Consider the following 20,109-nt stretch of genomic DNA (forward strand, 5'->3'; position numbering starts at 1 on the left):
GTCTCCAAATGGCTTCCTCCAGGAACATTTAATCACAGCGAATGCTCTCTCCCAGGAGACAAGAAACTGTGCCTTAAAAGAGGTTCAGGGAAACAGTATGTGCATATAAGATTTCACTGCCATTGTTCAATTTGCATTGTTCAGGGTATTAATTTAATTTTAGATACTTCACCACAGTCAGGAAAAAAACCAAACTCTCTCTAAATTAAATTAGCTGATAGCAAAAGCATCTAATGTGCAGCAAATGGAATTGCATTTTGCTTACATTCAACTAAATGAACATCTAGATTTCTGAAACTTAAGAGGTGTATTATTCAACACATTACCAATATAAAGCTTGCGCAATAATACTTTGATTATGTTTTTCTAATTCAGGTCTGGCTGAATGACAATATGACAGTAGTATTTGCCAACGACAATAGTATTTGCCTGAGAACTAAAATCAGTCTTAAATGACATTTACATTTATTCCTCTGTAAAAATATTCTAATTAAACAGACACATCAATTCATTCTGTTGTATAGAATGATTTTCTAAATTGAACTTAAGATAAAAATTGCCTTACTGATAGCAAAGTCAGGGCTTTCAAAATTTCTACACGTGGTTAAGAAACTGATTTGAAACGTGAAAACTTGCTGTTAAGCAGCACTGCACAGAGGAGACTGCTAGTTTAGCCCCGCCGTTAGCACCGATGATAGGTTTGTCTTCGAAGAGAGTGTTGGTGCCCTGAGAGCTGCTTCGGGACTGCTGCTGCCCAGCCCGACGCTGGGGGGGGGCTGACCTCATCCACTGCACCAGCTTGGCCGCCCGCCCGCCCGCCAGCGGCAGCCCCACTCCTGCTGCTGACGGGGAGGATGGGAGGGGAACCTGGGGATGCGGGCTGGGCTGCAGATGAGGTGTGCTGGGACGACAGACCCAGCCCCATGTTTGCAGGAAGAGGGCAGGAGTTACAGACAAGTTGGGACCATACCAAGCTCTGAATGGGTCCGAAAGGCGTCACGTACTGCTATCAAATTGGAGAAAATTAGTCTGAAAATCATGTGGACTTGACTAAAAGTCACAGTAAACTGGGAAGAGGGGAAAGGATTGAGCTTGGCTATGCTGCTCAAGAAGCTGCAAAGTGCAAAGATGGCTTGGATGTGTGACTAAATTAAAATGCTTGAGATAGAGATAAAAGGTGATGCTGGGCTGCAGGCACTCGCATGATCCTCATGACAGGAGAGATGCTGGGAAAGGCACACATCTGTGCTAGCGTGTTATGACACGTGCTATTTATAACTAGGGGGGAAAGAGGGAATGAGAATTATTGTTACTACTAAAACCATGATTCTTGTGGAACTTCCAATTAAGCAAGGTTGTGCCTGACCCGTATTTGGTTGGGTTACCTGTGCTGCAGAAGTATTGGCTGGATCCTTGAACATGTTTTTTACTTTGAAATTCTGAACACTTGCACATAAAGAAACAACCATCTGCCATTGGTGGAAAACTACAGTGCTTTCATCCAGACAGTAAATGAAACTTAAGTCACTAAGCAAAATGGGAAGCCTTGGAGAATCCGTACAGTTAAAACCTTCTGAAAGCTTAGTACATGTTGCCAAGTATCAAAAGTTTGGGACGATAACAACCAAAGGATTAGAGATCAAAACATTTATTTTTTCATTTTGCTTGCTTTGTACATCTGGCAGTGTCAGGGTATTGTCCATTCTGCTACATCCCCTGTTCAGTTACTTACACTCTCCATTCAAAAACACGTCTGATTAACAAAGAGCAGAGAGCAGTTCTATTAGCACATCCACATGCCTTTGCATACCACAGATTTTCTAACACAGGTACAGAGTAATTATTCACAGACTGAAGTGGAAGCCAGCCATCAGAAAACCTTTTACAAATTAGAGAACGAGCTGCAAAACCCATGCAAACTGCAAAGGACCTTAGGCCAAATAGTTTATTCGTACTCATAGCCTCATTTTGCTGGATCAGTTTAAATTTTTTAACATCCTTATGTCAGTTTTATCTGACAAAACTTTAGTAAAATTAAATACTGATCTTCAAATCTTCAAAACCAGATGCCATACAGAAGGACAAGAAGGAAAGTGACACACAAAACCAATTCCAACATAAGGTATTGGAGGAATGGATAAGTTGGGATTAAGTAAGAACGGCTAACATCACCTCAGGTGCATCTTCCTAAGCAACTGATTTCCCTGTTTCCCAACCCCAATGGGAAACAAAAGCCAGAACAAAAATCAATTCAAATCTAACGAAACCATGGATTTGATGGGAAACAGAACATTTTGTGTTTGAGTATTTTAAATGTTTCCGAATTGGAATAAATTTAGTAATGCAATGTCCTGTCAAAAAAAAATTCAGCAAATTGTTTTTCAATCTTTCATTTTTTGCTTTTTTTAGCTGAAATGATCTAAGGAAACATCCACTGTATTGTGCTTGCTTTTAAAGTGGTCTGATGAAATCCAAATGTTAATAAATATTTTCTGGAGACAATTTTGATTGCTGCAAGAGCTCTCTTTAGCTGTTTCACAAAGCTTCTTTTATAAGGTCAGCCAGTCTCTGGAAGGCCTGCAATGACACAAATATGGTTCACGTTTATATTCCAGCATTACTTAAACAGGCAACACACCAAACCTATAAAGCTACTAGAACTACCCTAACCATATACAAACTCAGTATTTTATACTGCAAAATTGTGCTGATTTTCTCTTGTTTTCCTTTTATTAACAACATGTATGGGCTTTGACTGGACAAAGCTTCCACTTCTCTGATAGAAAATAAAAGGCAGAGTTTTCTGAAACAGAAAAATACATATATTGATGTTCAAAGGTTATTTGGAGTTCAGATGCAATTAAACAGATGTACTTTTAATACAACTAGTGATCCCTCGAAGAGTATCTCTTTTAACTTAATATAAGGGCCTAGAGGCTCCAAAGGTGAAAGAAAAGGAAGAAGAGTTGAGTGGGGAAGCATATAAAAGACACAATTTGGCTGTCAATAGTATGGTTAGGAATTACTTTTACAAAGAAGAAGAAAGAAATAGAAGAGATGCAGAAGAAGCAATAGAAGGCAATAGAAGCGCTTATCTGTTACAAACCTTCACAACTGAATGAAAGTACAACAACAAATACTGAACTGTTTCAAGCACCTGAATCAAACGAGTTATTAAATCTGCACAAATAAATGTGCCCTATCTTTCTTCTCACTGATTTTACATCCAAAATGTTCCTAAAATACATAGAAGATTAGTTCCTGAGAAATTAAATACAATATGTATGTCAATTGTACAAAAGCAAAAAAATATTCTTTCTTATAAAGGATTGACAACACACACACAAAAGAAAGCAGGTAATTCAATCTCAGGAATGGAAAGTCTGGAAAATAAAAGATACGTGATGCCTGCTAATGCTAAAGCAAATAGCAAAACTTACTCTGACTTCAGTAAAGCCTTTATGAATAATGTCTGGGAAGATTAAGTGTTAGACTCGACACGTGTAAAATACACAGAAAAATTTTAAGTGGTCCTAAAAATTTGGCACCTTTCTGGTCATTTGGATACGAGTACCTTGCCTAAGAAACAGCTAATACTGCTTCAAAAGTACTGCTTAGTCACCTGAGTACTAAAAAACCCCACACTAACATTCAAGAAAACACATAAGAAGAAGTAAGTAAAAATAAGGGAGCATTATTATGTGAGAAAGTGTCTTGATAAGAATGTAAAAAAATCTCACTTACCACATCCATCTGGGCTGGAGAAGACAGAGAGAAGGAGGCTCTGACGTAAGAACTAGGCTCTGAACTGTTGATATTGAATGCTCCTCCAGGAACCAGTAACACCTAAGAAAAATTGATTAGCCACCCAGTTATCACCACTTCTACAGTTTTAAAACACTATGTGAAATTAAATTTGAGAAGGTTCACTACTGAAACACTGGTATCAGAACATGGCTTAATATATTTCTTCTCTTCAAAATGAGAAGCCAAAAATATACAACCTGGAATGAGACTTTTCATAAAAAAATCAAAGGGCTCTTAGGTTTTGGTTACCTAGGCTGGTGGGTTACCAGGTCTGGCTTATCATCACAATGTTTAGAAGCACCAGTGAGGTGGGATGTAGTTTACTCAGTACACAGTGCTGGCTCTTACAAATCGTAGAAATAAAATCACACTTAATTTCTCTTATTAAAAAGATATAGCGGACAGCCATCATTCATAGGTATGGGTATTAATTTTATATATATGCGCTGTATACATGGGATTGTACTATATATTATAATGGTTTAAATCTAAGTAAGCTGATTAAATATCAACATCTGAATAGAGACATGAAAATATTTTATTAACAAGTCACTATGTGACAATGCCTGACTTGCAGATGCAATGGTGGTGCACAGCAAGTTCCTCTGCTTTTTTATGTGTGCGCATATGCGTGGATAGATATGGTAACTTTATTTTATCCTTGCCTCATTTAATTTTAATATCATAAGCCATTAAACCATAGGTCATACTTCTTTCTGCAAAGCTTTTTCCATGATCAGCTGCTGTGTATCAGAAACACCCTTAATTTTGATCCACAAGAACATGCCAGCAGCAGGAGGGTACCATTCTGCCAAGTCTGGGGAGAGAGAGAGAGAGAGAGAGAGAGAGAGAAAAGAAAGGAATCAAGAAAGAAACTTTTGCCCCACCTTTAACTGACATATCATAGATTCAGTGATGTTGCAGATTTGTTGCTCCAAGGAACTCAAAGGGAATGTGGGCCACAGAGCCAGGACGCCACTTGCAAAATCTAGAGTACTCCTAATCAAATCTGTGTGAGCTTATTGCACTTGTGCTGGTATCCTCAATACTTTCTGTGAAAGTGATTGAATTACAGATATCCCAAACATTAACAAACTATATTTGTTGATTATTTTCAGATCAAGTAAACAATCTAAAATAATTTTTCTGATGCAGTTTCTCCTAATATCACATTGACTATCCATATAATTTAAAGTGTAGCAAAGCACAAAAATGTTTTCCTTTGAGTTACAGTGATTACAGATTTTTCCCCAAAGAAAAGGAGAGCCTAGGAGTTACGAGGATGGGAAGGCTTAGAGAGGATTTATGTCTTAAATTATGTATGCAGACTTACTGTATACCTTCTGTTTACCCAGAATTCTTTATCTGGCTTTGGACATATTTTTGAAGAAACTATTTATTTGACTTGACATCTTCTCCATCTCTTCCTTGATGTATTTAACCATTGCATATCTACAAAATAAAGGTCTGTCTTCCATAATATTATGGCTGCTATAACTAGAAAACGTGAAGACCCTGTAGTCTTTTACATATGAGTATGTTCTCACATTTAAGGTAGCCCAGTGCTATTATGCTGTTTTGATACTTGGGGAATTGAGACAAAGAGGGCCTACCTAGGTCAACAAGCCATGGTTGTTCAGAGCCATGTAGAAAAAGAAGAAATACTTAATATCTAAAAACCTAGAATTAGCAAGAGTAACTACATTACTGATTGTGTGGTGCTCAAGTCCCCATGTCCCATGGAAGTATCATCTAAGGTAGGTGGGCAGTTCTTAAGCAGTTATTGCTGATTCCACTTTAGACTGACTAAAAGGAGTGAGTCACTAACTGTCATTGTATTATTGTTGATAAAATTCTTTCTATGCTCCGTGATTAACCACAAAAGGGGACATTTGAAATTGATTTCTGAAAAAAATGATTATTACTACTGCTATATCTATTGTTTATATCTTTTTTTAAATTAAGGCCACTAAATCTGGTTATTTCAGACAGAGGTTTTAAAGACAGAGATTTTAAACATAAAAAGTATAAGAACATAGTGGAGTGAAATATATGGTCTTTGTAAAACTGCTTTATACAGTAAAGTGCTGAGCTTTTTTCTCGTCACCATCTCTTTGTCCCACCAGAAAAGCATGAAAACAGCATCACTAGATAATTTGTCCTAAGCTTAATATTTAATGTCATTGATTTGCTTATAGTGCTTATCTGTCCCTTCAGTCAAGAGATGAACTTTAGTGATTTTTCTTGAACACAAAGATGATAGATAGAAAAAAAATGTAAGTAATTAGCTGCGTTACACTCACTGACCTTTTAACCACTTGTCAGCAGCAATGAGCATTGCATCCCGCTGGGTCCTGTAGAACTCCACCACTCTGAAAGTAAATTATCAATTCAAAGTCATGGTCCCATAGCGCTTCAGAGTCCATTTGTTTCCAAAGGCAGAAACAAAGCTTTTCTACTTGAACAACCTAAGTGCACATTTAATGGAAATATGAGCACATCCTAGATGGGCACAATACAGTACACTGTGTGTATAAAACTTTGTGTATGTATCAATCAGAAAAGTCTTGAATGCTTCAGCGTGTCTCCAACAAAGCACTGATCAACCAGACAAAGGAAGTGGCTATGTGGTTGCTTCTTAAGCTTTACATATGTCATGGAAATGCTTTATATATTATATCCATTCTGTCTATTTTAGCAGTCGATACAAGCCCTGTGAGCAATATTTACCACACAAAACAGGCATCCTGAAGAAAATGAAGGACTTACTTACTCATACATATGCAAAAGCACAGACACGATATTTGTGCATCTGGGTTGAATTTGTGTAATAGGTACACATGGAAATGATATTTCACAAGGTAAAAAGCAAATCATATGATAAACCTGTCATGACTATTTGACAGCTTCCCCTTTTCTAAACTTTTGAACCTATCTATCACCTTCACACTTCAAGTAAAACTTCGAAATAATTAAATCTCTTACTGAGGAAAATGACCCTAACCCAAGTTTCAACACGGACAAGTCTTGTTCAGTGGCTCTTGTTGATATAAAATGAGATAGTTGTGATTCTGCAGCAGGAGACACAAGAGAAATGCCTGATACAGAGTTCATAAATCAGATGCAAATGTGTTCCCTTCTCTGTAGAGAAACTATATGTAGTAATTTCCATAATTTTACATTTAGAATTTTTTTTCTACTCTCTGAACCAATAGCTTTGATTTCTGGATGTATTTCATTATACCTGATACCAAAGACTTACACAGTTTTGGGACTTAGCCTCTACCAATTGCTACATTCTGCATGAAATGGTAAATCTCACTTACACAGTTTTTACAACATCACAAATTCTGTTGCAAGTTTTTTGCCCTCCTGTTATCATTTTACTTTCATGTTGAAATGAAATTGAAAGTGTTAGCGACATAAGACTTCCACAAAAAGGTAGCTGCTCAAAACACCAGGCTAGCTCCTACTCAAAAGCATGATCTAACAAATCAGCCTTGTCCAAATGAAATCACCTGGAAAAGATTGCAGTCAGCTGTTGGGCCTCATCAATAAGTCACCTGACAACAAAGTCTAGAAGGTTATAAAGGGCTGCAGCTACCCTTCTGCAGCACTATTCTCATTAGTCAAGAGGAAGAACAGCATTCTTTCAGCAAGGATGGGTTTTTTTTTGCGTACAAGAAGGAGGTAAGAAAAGAGATGCATTTAGGGCGTATTTTTCTAACTGCTGAAAGTTGAGCTGAAGTGTGGTCCAAGTTTTGCTGCAAAACCTATCTTTGTGCTTCTATTTCTTAAAACAAGGCAAAGCCAGGACTGGCATGTCTGCCTTTTTTTTTTTTTATTTTTAAAATACTAGTGTTTACTGTTTGGAGAACAGGCAGGTGCTGAGAGTATGGAAGTGGCTGTTACAGTCAGATATAAGGACTTTTTCCATGCTTTTTGCTCACATTACTGTTACAGGCCTCTGCAGAGTGTAGCATGCTCCCCACTGAAGTAGGAAGCTTGGTGTTCTAATGGCATCAAAGTATGGCATCTGAAATGAAGCATGGATACTCAAGAGAAACTATGCTCCTCCAGCATAGTAAATGGAAAACAAATGTGTGCCAGTCAGTATGTAAGAAATGCCTTACTGAGTTAGACCTTAGCCCAGTGCTCTGTCTCCAACAGTGGTGATAGAGGCAATGTTTAGCAAGTGTAGGTGAACCTCACTATTCTTTGTAGTTCCTTCCACCAGCATCCACAATCCTTCGATTATGGATGTTAGAGAGTGAATCCCTGATGAATTAGTGAGCCAAGTACTCCCTTTAGAGAAGCTCTTCTGACTCTTTCTCAATACATTATGTGCTCAGTGATCTTAGCCTTTGCTACAGACCCTACCACTTTAGCAGGGATGAAGACTTTATTCACTGACTTGGAGCTCCCAGGATCTTCTTGACTTCCCTTCAGATGGGAGCTGCATAACGACTGTGCCAGTGGACTGGCAGATTGTTGGTCTGTAGTGGTAGTTTACATGCGCTGACCTGCGTGTCTGCAACTTCACACAGAGCTCCTTCAGGAGTCTTGTGAACACTGTCAGTCTTGGTGACCTGGCTTATCCATTTGGCCTAATACTGATGCACCTCCTCTGACCTGTTTACTGCAAAGAATGTTTTGTGTAGGTAACAAGGAACAGAATGACGCATGATGGAATTCAGCATATGACATGACCCTACCTGTCTATATGCTCCAAGAAACCCTTTTCTCCCCACTGCTGAAGCAGCTGTGATATCATAATCTAAAGAAATAAAACACATTATCAATACTGTATTTTCAACAGGACTGTTCCGCAGTCATCAAAAGATACGTAGCCTGATGCATTATTCAGAATTCACACAGGCAAGAAATTGCACGCGGGGTCTCTTGGAGCCCTTTATAAACAGAGGTGGCAACAGCAACAGGCCATTGTAGTCCATGTTACTGCTGTCTCTGAGGATCATGGCAGTGTTGGGTAGTTGGGGTGGGGGGAGGGAAGAATGGATGGAGAGCTAAATATGGTAATCGGGGAGAAAAAGGAAGGCAATGTTCTATTGCTTTACCTTCCTGCCCAAGTCAGCCTCTCTGTTTTAATACTGCCTCTAGGATGAACTAATGGAGCTGCAAGATGGAAGCCATATTTAGATGTGCTCAACCATAGAATAGAATCATATGTCTCCTTTCCTTATTATGAGCTATAAAGGAACTGTAGTTGGCAGCCTGCTTTTGTCTCTGTGGGCTGCCAGTATTGTTCTAATTACAAAGTAGGATGAAAAATAGAAAAAAACTAAGTGCTTCCAATGTATGCTTTACATTGAGGTTTTTCAAGTGAACCTACTAGCAAGAGATACAAAGTATTTTAAATCTTAGTTCTTGAAATTTGAGGGTTAAGGGCATATTAGCTGTGCTTTCTGTGCACTGAGACACCCTCTAGCTCTGGTTGTAATTTCTTTGGTGGTCTCTCTTCTTTTGGCAGAATTGACAATGTATGTGCTTATCATAAAGGAAACTGCAAGAGTGTAGAGCAACTGCAAAAGTGCAAAGCTGTTCGGTTTTGGTTTCTTATGACTTGGAATGCTATCTTCCCTGAATACAATTCAGTTGGCAGTTTGGTACTTGCCTGTGTGAAAGTGCTGGTGTGCATTGTTGAAACCTGAATGTGTAGAATAACTCTGTCGATAAGAGGCTTGGGACCGGTCAGAAAACCTATTCTTAACCTAGAGGAAAAAAAAGAAAAAAGTTACTACAGAAATGCAATGTGCTAATACTTTGTGTGAGTTATGGTTTAACTTATAACTGGGAAAACCTGTAACCATTTCATTGATATCATAAGGATCTTTTATGTGTTTAAGCTTATCTATATCTTAATACTGCCCCAAGCCCCAGGTTTGTGCAACTTATGAGCTGAGCATCAAAGTCATGAAATAAAAACATTTAAGGGTTTTTAATGCTTATGGTTGCTTCTTAGTTCTGAGACTTCAGGACATATCCCACATTTATAAGCTTTCCTCTGCAACCATAAAGATTACATGAATCAAAGGGAAGGAAAGATAGGTTTTCACATAATGAAAAATCATGAATGCTCAGGCTTTTATGAAAAACAGATGGGAAGTGGCAAACAGCTTTCACTCCCTTTCAGTACTACAGAGTAAATGGAATTTAGACTGATAAACCAGATTCTTATTCATGCTTCAATGCTTATGATCCATCTTTACAGATTGGCTGAAGTTTTTCTTTGAAGAAAAATAGAACCAGTAAGCTCATATGCATCTTTGTCAAAGATTAAATTGCATCATGCCTTTTTGCAGTACCACTTTTGAAACTTCAGCATCATGTTGTCTCCTCACTTTCTCAGCAATGGGGTTATAATCCACTAGCTGCCAGTGCAGAATTCACATTACTTTCTTATATCTATTAGGGTAATAAACAAAAGCAAGTTAAAAATCAAATGTGTGTGAAATGGAAAACAGCCAGCTTAGTTTTTCAGGCAGGTGGAAACAACCTGAAAGAACTGTCAGGCTAGAAGATGAGAGATCAGTATAACCCTATGAATAGCTTGTGGAGAATGATGCCATCATTTCTCTTCTGTATTACAAGTTCATGGAGTCTGCAGGAATGGTAAGAGATAGAAGGAGAAAGAGAAAAAGAAGAGAGAAAAGCTCCTAAGAGTTCCAGAAACAGAGCTGGAATCCAGCATCTGTCTTTCTGCCTATATGGTGTCTGCAAGAATGGGCTGCCTGGGGAGAGTGGCTTAACTATCAGTACCAGAAGAGAAACAGAATCTGGAGTTAAATGGCTGCCCAGAGATGACATGAGAAGTGAGCTGACTGAGAAAAGCCACGGATCCAAAAGTACATTCCAGAAATGGATAGGTATTAGATGAAAAAACGCTATGACATGTCTGATAGTTTTGTATGAAGTATTAGCCTTGTGCCTTAACTGAACAGGCAATGCTGAGCGGTCTGAAGCTGGCCTTACCCAGATGAGAGAATTTTAGAGAAAGAGTCAGTCCTGATAACTCGGCCATCCACATCCATTGAGAGGAAAGTTGGAGCCCATGGCTTGGAAGAAAAACAAAAAATAAAATTCAAGGTGCTAGTAAGGATTATGATGGAATTATTTTCTTTACCATGAAGACATAATTAATTTCTTAAAGAAATATTTTGATAGTAAATATTTCACAGCAGCACATTCCAAGGAAAAAAATTCAGTAACTTGCTGACAAGTGATTGTTTAGGCTAGCTGTCCAAGATTTGATGACTTTCATAGAATATCTATTGTAATCACAAAATCAGCCTTGTTATTTTTTGATGCTTAGCCCACTGTTCAGCATACAAGTGTTCAGTTCAAGTTTTGGTATGATGCCATAAGTAGGAGAGAGAAATAATGATTTCTCTGCCAATATTTTTTTTATGGAGTAAACAGAAAGATACTGACATTTCTAAGATGGGGCCCTGTAGCTTTTAGCTTTATCTTAAAGGAAACCAAGATATGACCAAATTTTGATGATCTGAGTTCAGCACACTTTTTCCATATCAGGAATTCTACTTTTACACCTTCTCCCCTTACACTTTCTAACAAAGCTACACAATGCTACTCAATGAGTAAGTGAAGCAGTTTTCTTGCCTCCTCCCATAAAAACTATTTCAAAATAGAAAATACTGAACTTTAGCTTCTACCGGTGTTTTACTGCTTTATAAGACCAGCTTTTATTCCTGAAGTTAGGTACTTTTGCAGACTGTGCAACTGTAGATCCATCTGTGAAGACAGGTCAACACTTGATTGTCACCCATTTGGGGAAAATTTACGTGAAGAAGGGAAGCTGCCTATCCAGTACTACTTCCTCTGGTATCTGGGAGAACTCTTGGGTTCTCCAAAGGGCAAAGGGGTAAAAATGGGATATTGTAGATTAGGAGTAGGCAGTCTTAAACTGAATGAAAGAAGAGACGAGGCTGAAAGGAACATTAAAAGGCTGCTATTTTCAAGTGCTGCTTCAGTGGCATACTTGTTTTGCTCTGGAGGCCAAGTCTTTGTCATTTTCTGACTAATGATGGAAATTGTCTTGTATAAGGCTTGAGGAATTTGAACTGCGATTAACAGGACTGATGTAATAAAATGCCACACAAAGGGGACAACAACTGAAAGTAGCGTAGACTGTTAGGCCTAGAACTAACTTGGTAGGACATGAAGAAGGAGCATGCACGAAGATCCATGGCTCAAACCTTAGTTCTGTCCTGGACCAGAAAAGATGTTATTACGGAGTATGGAAGACAAATTACCTTTTCAAACTGAAGAAAGTAGTAAGGATCATCTTCTATTATGAGGAAATCATATTTTCTTGCAAGCTAAAGAAATGAATAAAAAGTAAAGATTCGTTAAAACGTAAAGACACTAAATTCTGTTCTTCCTATACCCTGGGCTTATTACCAGGGCCATATTATGATCCTACGGATTGCTCATTCACTATATACAAGGCCCTATCAAGAGAACCTTTCAAATGTCCAATTTAGACGTCAAGCAATTGTAAGAGGAAACATGGTACCTGCAGTAGAAGGACACATGTATATAACTGAAGGTCTGTTCCATGTAGTGCTTAAACTGTGCAGAAAACTTGCAATATGTCTGGTTTGAAGCCCATGGCAAAGAGACCAGTCAGCAATGGGCTACTATTGCAAAAATAATTTATCTGATGCACAGTCTACCTCTAAAGAGTTGCCATGAAAGAGGTTCTCCTAAAACAAGCCTGGGAGAAGCTAGACCAATAATGGGCCGAAACACCACACATGGGGTACCCTCAACTGAAACGAGACTGACATGTATCCACTTCCACCTACAAGGTACACAAGGGCCCAGGTACATACCTGGTAAATCTCCTTCTTGCGCTCTGTGGTCAGAGAGTTTCCAGTTGGGTTGCAGCCATTTGGAATAGTGTACAGGAATTTGGGGAGGTGGTGGCTACGATTTTTTACATCTTCTGAGCTCCAAGTAGACAGAATTTCTTTTAGAGCTTTTGGAATAATGCCATGTTGGTCACTAGGAACATTGATTATGTTGCAACCCAAAGGTCTCAGCTGTTGATAGGAGGAACAAAACTGTCATAATCCCATAATTCAAAGGTCTTCCTTTTGTCATTGGCATTGTAAAATTTCAGTGATACAAAGTCCTTCTGACTTTATAGCTATCTCAAACTCCATTTGCTCATGATTCAAAAGAAAGTTTGCCTGAATTTCCTGTGAACTTGTCAAACTTACCACATTACTCTATTTGCCCTATTAAACCAACTGAAAAGAAATGGGTAGCTCCTATGTCCAACTGCTGCTCTTCTATAGGAAATCACACATAGTTTTGCAAGCAGAAAAGGATTTTGTGAATTTGAACTGTGTTCTCTCAGGATTCCTCATGCTCTTACCACAGATAGTAAGTTCATAGCACCTTCAGTTCCTACTGACAATTTACACTCTACTTCAGTGGAATTGCCAGCACTATAAGCCACTCTACACTGACAAAGGGCAAAGAATCTGTTCTCAATAGATATATTCAGCAATACAAGGGAGAATGAAATGATGCTACTGCAATGACATGTTAACAGCAGTATGAAAAAATATAAGTAAAATACCAACAAAAAAGCACGCTGTCTCCCCTCTGTGGAATTTCAATTTGTATCACATAGCCCTCTGCATTTTTAAGTAAAAATGCAAGTTGCTGTATTGTCAAAATATAGTCCAAACAGATTATATTTGATTAGGCAAGATATATTCAAACTTAGCAGAGCAAACAATAACAAAATTCCTTTCCAGGCAAGGGGAAACTAGACTGAAATTGTGGTGTATTATCTATTCTAACCCTTCCTACAGTTCTTATGCATTTTGAACTGACATTTAATTATATACTGATTAAATTACTTTCCAGAAGTAAACTTTGCTATTTTTGTACAGTTCTTACTAATTCACATCTTCATGCTCATATATGAATGTTTCAGGCCTGTTCCAATTTTATACTATTTACAGCTATGGTATAATCAGACCATGAATACTTCAGGTGAATGTGCTGATGTTAAAATACCCATTTGTTATAAATTTGCTTCAACCTGACTAGGTTGTGATGGCTTTCTTTCCAACCCCAAATGCGACCTTAGCCCTTGAATGAATTAAGATTTGGAAGAGGAACTTCTGTCCTGGGAATAGCTTTTATAGAACTTTTAGTAGAAAAGCTTCTATGAGTTAATATTTAGGAACTTACCTTACACTAAAAACTTGATTCTTAGATGTGTTTTTACAGTAAATACAGTGTGTATAAGCCTGCAGATCAGGTACTAAATTGCTGCTTACTTCGAATGTAACATTCACAGTGTTTTGTACCTAAAGAATACTTACAGCTGCTAGTGTCCCAGAGTATGTGGGTGCATCCAAAAGGATGTTGTCTCCAGGATTAATGAGCATTTCAAACACCTGTGAAAGAAGAGAGTCTATTTTAGAAAGATTGTGCCATTCTTGTACACATGCTTCATACTTCTGACTTCTTAATGGGATTAAAAAAAAATCTTGATTAGATATTAGTAATTCTGTAACCATTTCATTATGCTGTCTGTGAGAAAAGCAATGAACAGATGAAAAATCTGCTTTAGAGCCAAATGAAGCTAGGTAATCAGCTAGAGAATACCAATTCCAAATGGGAAGACAGTGCTCTGTTACACAATAGAAACAGTGCTTCAGGTACAGAAAGGATCAGCTAAGCAGCAGTGAGAGTGGACTGGAAAGGGTAATTATTTAAGGAGGTCTAACATAATTAGAATTGAGTTATAGTAAAGCAAATGATGCACCTATGTACTTATTACTGTGCTACTTGAGTAACATGAAATGTTACCTTATAGCATATCTTCTGACAGGCTCTTTGGTTTACCGAAACATTCACGCTGTCCTGACAGATTAGACTGCCACATCAGTTTTATTTCAGTTCTATTATCTTGTATAGATAATACTGAGAGACATACACTTAACAAACTACCCTGCATATAGTTACACAGTGGCACTTAATGCTGAGTATAACTGAACTGATGGAAGAATAAACATCTCTCTGAAAGAAATGCTTTTAACATACGAAACTTTTGGTCTTACTTTACACAAGCCTTCCTGGCTGCCAGTTGTGACACACACTTCCATTTGTCCTTGCTCAGGGCTATAGTTGGCTGTGGGGGGATTATGCAGATTCCGCTGGAAATCCTTTAGCCAAGACAAGAGCTCTGGAATCCTGAAACATGAATAAAATAAGGTGTGTCTAACATCTTATATAGGCCAAAGCTAGGCTGTTCCTCTAAATCACCGCCAAATCTAGCACATAGTCCTGAGTCTGATTTCAACTGTCACACAGATACAGTTAGATGCTGACTTTATGACTGCTTTATCAAATGGTGAAAATGAGATAAATGTTTCTTATGGAAAAGCAGAGGAGATAAGCATCTGTGGTCCATACACCAAATTATCATACTGAAATCTGGGTGGAAATGATTCATCAAGGATGGAACAGGGGTTCAGCCTGAACAATATCCACTCCTAGGAGTGATCTTTCCCTACTCAAATGTAGCAATGTGACAAAGCTTGCAATACTACTAGTAATAGGCCGCAGATAAGGATTTCTGAAACAGATTTTTCAAAAAATATGTCTTAACATCTTAAAGGATGTCAAGAAATGGCTGGGTTCATTTAAATGTTACGAAAAGTCTTAACTTCTCTGATTAATGCCCTGTGTGCCTCTGTAGGTACCCAAATATTTTTGCAAAACTGTCACAAGCCTGTCTCAGTGCTGTCTGCTGGGGAGTTCATGAGTGCTAAACTGACTTAATGATATGCAATTTTTGTACTAAAAATGACAATACTATAAATACTTCCATTCAACTAGCACAAGTAGTACATACTGACTTTAATATATGGTATGAAATAAGAGCAAAACAAATACTCGAGAATGTGGAAACTACGTATTGCAATGTAGTATCTTTTAATGAGTATCCTATTGCAAAACACAAAATGATTACTCCTAGTTATTTGGCAGTCTGGATTCTCAAATACTAACAGCCAGGAAATGCTCTGGCTTGAGAATTACTAGTATTACGTTTTTTTTTTTTTTTAAATTACTCATCTGCTCAAAACTTTCCACTTAAACTGAAATGTAAATAGTGAGGCAAATTGAAAGAAGTTAGACCTGCTTTTGTAAAATAGGTTTTAAAAACACAGGTGTATTAATGCAATAATAAAGGATTTCATGATCCTTTGATTCTGGTGTCTTGAAGTGCAAGCAGCTGAGTGATACCCTGCTGACGCTGAGTACTGGAGAGCTCTCTTCATCAGATCTTCCCCAATCTCAACAGCACTTCCATGTCCGATGGCAACAGTAGCCCTCTTAAATGGGAAAACATTAGGGTTTGGTGCCCCTCCAGCCAGAGAGATGAGAGATGGAGGAGACTTCTGCATCAATTCAGCTAGAGGATAAAAGGAGAAGACCTTGGTTACAATTTGATTATTGCAACACTGATCACAACCTTTAGTCAGTATATAATAATGGTTTGGAGAAGTTTGTTCTATTTTTCACTTTGTTTTTTTAACTGTCATGAATTCAAAAGGATGGTAATTCTTTTTAAACTCACCTTTCTACTTGGATTAAATAGGTGTTGGGGAGGTGGGGAGGGAGACATGGGCAGGACAGGCCAAAACAAAAAATCATCTTTGTTTTAAAATAAATTATAAATAGCTTTTTTATCTTACCTGGACTATTCTAAATTCTGTTCTACTATTATAAATTTTTTTCTGTGACTGATGTATTTTAAGCCTCAAGAATTTAAAATTTTAATGATCTTCTGTTTAGACTGACTTGGAATGATTGCCTTTGGTTTTTTGTTTAGTCTCCCTTTAGCTGATGTGGCAGTAGTGCAGCTACACTGATAGTTATATCTATGATTATAGCTTTTCTGTAAAGCAGTGGGAATGTTTCTGGCAGCCCAGCTGCAGTTGCAGAGGCACTGTGTAAATAATTCGGTATGAAGAAAATGTTAACTCTTGCTTTAAAGTCACAGTTTCACAATCATTCAGATCCAATCTATGCAGTGCAGACTGGACCTTAATCCAGCAAGGGCACTCGATTGCATTAAATCTAAGAGCTCACAATATAGCATTCATGCTGGCTTGACAGTTTTACATCAGATATGAGAGGACAGATGACACCAGATCTGGCTTAAAGCCTCCTGTTATCAAGTTTATTCTCCACTACTTTTTAGCAAACTTGAGCATAGGGAATTCTTATCAGTTCAGCAATATGGGTCATGTCTCTGACTTTTGGTAAAGAGATTTACTTTGTCATCAAAACTGCAGCCTCAATATGTCTTTCTGAACGAGCTGTGCTACTTACTATTTGTGTTATGGTGCATATCAATGTATTACTTGAAAAACTATAGAGACTGACTAGAGTGAAGTAGTTGACTTAGCTGTACCTGTATGAAGCATTTTAAGCAGAACAACAAATGCCAACCCCTTACCAAGAGATGAAATTGACCCCTGAAGGCTTAACTAGTGATGGATGTCACATGCTCTGATTCTGTCAGGTCCCTGGAGGTTTCAACTGAGTAAACAAGTAGGCAGTTAACCTTTTCTATCTGTCAAACAGAAGACTATGTAACATGGTAGCCTAAAGATAGTGTAATATAGAATAGTGTAGTAACTGGGGGTGTGGGCGTGGCGAGGAATTTATGGACATTAACAGGATACAGGAAAGCTAGGTGGAAAGAAACATTACGGTGGGACTGAATTTCAAGTCATTAGCAGTTGCTTGTTCCCGGACAACCAGCGTAAATTCAGTAGCAAACTGTGCCAAAAGCCCTGCTTCCGAGGCAGTAGCAGAGATTTTTCAGACTCATGTTGAAGTGACAACACTATTTCTTCTGTCTGGATGGGTTTCTGAAATGGTTCGAGGCTATTCAATTTATTCTTTTTATACCTGCTTGACATCTCAACTTGACAAAAGTCAAATGAGTTAACTGGCCTTGCTTGTCAGCTTACGGTATGGCTTTTTTTCAAGCCTTTTCAAGTCTTTAGCCATGATACCTCAGCAAAGTCCAGAATGTAGAATGATACCCTTCCAGAGAACCTGCAGAGAACAGGTGTATACTCACTCAGAAGTCTTATTGGAGATGCTTTTCTTGCTGCACTCACAGTGGTGATGAATCGAGAGTAATTCATATCTATAGGGAAAGAGGAATTAGCTGGACATGAAGCTGGAAAAGTGAACAGGAACCCCTGTGCTTTTGGTATGTGTATCTCCCACAAGTAATGCTTCCAATTCATCATCTCCATAGATGTGCTCTATCATAAATGTCAATTTATTCATGTTAAAGTCAGTGCTGGAATGTATTTTCCTTTTTGAATTCAGGGAAAAGGTTTCTACTTCATACTCCCGAGTTCTGTGACAGCCTCCCAACGACGCTGGCACAGCGAGACTAGGCCAGATGCTGCTGTTCTGATAAACACAAATAGCAATGCAGCTTTGATCTGGAGAATTTGTTGGTCCGCAGTGAACAGGAGAAGGCCTTTTTCCCCTCCCTTTACTGCCAGCTGTGGAGTTCTAAAGGCAGATTACAAATTTGAAGATCTGACAGATCTTAAAACACCCATCAGCTCATTTTTAATGAGAATCCAGCTTTATTTAGCTGTACTAAGTATTGCATTTAAAGTGCTTTACCGATTGCAAGCCATCATTAGGAGTCACAACACTTGTCAAGTCAGAGGTGTTTTTTTTTTTTTTTTTTCAGCAAGGCTAATGAAGAATGTCCCAAAATGCTTCAGATGAGTGTTCCCCCCTCTCCCCTGGTGCCCACAGATTCAGTGGATGGCGAGCCGCAGTCCTGCGGGACGCCGCAGGGCCTGGCCTCACAGGAAAGCGAGCTGCTCCCCGGTAAGGAAGGAAAGCGCAGGACCGGGATGACGGGCGAAGAGACCCTGTCCTTTTGACCACCAGTTCCAAGTGCGCTGCAACTGCATTCACAGAAAATAATTCTCCAGCAACATGCACGTGCTGGCAGTTATTAAAAATGACCTGTCGAGCAAGACTGCTTTAAAAACAAACAAACAAAAACTCTCATGCTTTCTAAAAATACCGTTCTTAACTTTCCTCGCCCTCAAGCGCGTCTCCCCCCGCGGCAGCACGCCGAGGCCGGGCCGTGGCGGCGCCGGCTCTGTACGGAGCTTGCTCCGGCATTCCGGGCACGGCTGCTGCCCTGCCGCCGGCCGGGCCGCCTCCGGCCGGGCCGCCTCCGGCTGGGCTTCCGCCGGTACCTGCGGCAGCGCGGCGCGGCCCTGCCCGAGGCGATTCCCGAGACCCCTCACCGCCGCCCCCCCCTCCCGGAGGGGCCCCGCCGCGGGCACGGCGCCCCCAGGGCCGCCCCGAGCGACCCGGCCGCCTCCCTCCGCTCGCTGCGGGCACCCGCCCCGCCGCGGGCCGCGCCGCCCCCTCCCGCGGCCCCTCACGGCGGAGGGGACGGTGGCGGCCGTCGGCCGGGCCGCGCTCGCACCTACCGGCAGGACGGCGCGGAGCCGGCGGCGGCGGCCGGAGAGGGCAGCGGCGGCCGCCCGCGGTGCTGGGCATGTGCGGGCCCGCCCGCCCCGTGCCGGCGCAGACGGGCGCTGGGGCGGCCCCGGGCGCCGGGCGGGGCGGCTCCCTCAGCGCCGCGGGGCCCGGGCCGCGGCTGGGGCCCTGGGCGGCGCAGCAGCATGGTAGCGGGGCCGGCAGCTGGTCCGGCAGCTGCAGGGAGCGCGGGCGGGAAGGCAGCTCGGCTGCCTTTCGCTGAGCGGGTTTGGACGCCGATCCTGTGTAGATCCGTGCAAAACTCGTGAAACCCACGGCTCCCCCGTCGGTTCCTTCTGTGTAGCGCCCTAAAAAGGCGGGCGGAAGCTCGGTGGGTGCGGGGAGAGGGGGCAGCCGCGCAGGGCGGCGGGCCGGGGCGCCGGCCGGGGCTGCCGCAAGCCCTGGGGCGAAGCAGAGCGGGTGGCGGGGGACACGGAGGAGAATGTGAAACCTCCTATCGTTTTCCTTTCATCTGGAAGGTTAGGACTAGTGGACCTGGCGTGCTTGGTCAATACGTCAGCTTTTAAATAAAACTATTAGTTTATGGATGGCTAAAAAGAGGCAGCAGTGTGGAGCAGGAGAGTTGAACCCGGTGGTGTCTGGCAGCCCTCAGTAGGGCGGCGATGATGGAGTAACGGGGGGTATCCTGAAGCTCTGAGGTGTATAAAGCAGCAGCGCAGGCAG

The 20,109-nt window shown here is 40.4% G+C and overlaps 1 protein-coding gene across 1 annotated transcript; it reads right to left on the reverse strand.

Annotated features, from left to right (window-relative positions):
* Positions 1-1,705: 1,705 nt before the first annotated feature.
* AADAT (aminoadipate aminotransferase) lies at positions 1,706-19,467 on the reverse strand. Its single transcript, XM_082315079.1, has 14 exons — positions 19,377-19,467; positions 17,978-18,046; positions 16,126-16,294; positions 14,937-15,069; positions 14,196-14,270; positions 12,684-12,893; positions 12,102-12,167; positions 10,801-10,883; positions 9,443-9,539; positions 8,523-8,584; positions 6,115-6,179; positions 4,518-4,624; positions 3,745-3,846; positions 1,706-2,577 (listed from the first exon to the last, which is right to left on the reverse strand). The coding sequence occupies exons 1-14, from the start codon at positions 19,444-19,446 to the stop codon at positions 2,536-2,538; spliced, it is 1,350 nt and encodes a 449-aa protein (XP_082171205.1). The 5' UTR covers positions 19,447-19,467; the 3' UTR covers positions 1,706-2,535.
* Positions 19,468-20,109: the final 642 nt, after the last annotated feature.

This window comes from Platalea leucorodia, assembly GCF_965183815.1.
Source record: "Platalea leucorodia genome assembly, chromosome: 6".
NCBI lineage: Eukaryota > Metazoa > Chordata > Aves > Pelecaniformes > Threskiornithidae > Platalea > Platalea leucorodia.

What these genes read in the sequence shown, in the direction of transcription:
- AADAT (XM_082315079.1), bottom strand. Translation starts at nt 19,446, where the DNA reads ATGCCCAGCACCGCGGGCGGCCGCCGCTGCCCTCTCCGGCCGCCGCCG. An exon ending in GCCAGGAAGGCTTGTGTAAA is followed by an intron (nt 14,271 to 14,936) that starts GTAAGACCAAAA and finishes CTTCTTTCACAG; the next exon opens with GTGTTTGAAATGCTCATTAA. An exon ending in ACTTTCTTCAGTTTGAAAAG is followed by an intron (nt 10,884 to 12,101) that starts GTAATTTGTCTT and finishes TTTTCTTCCAAG; the next exon opens with CCATGGGCTCCAACTTTCCT.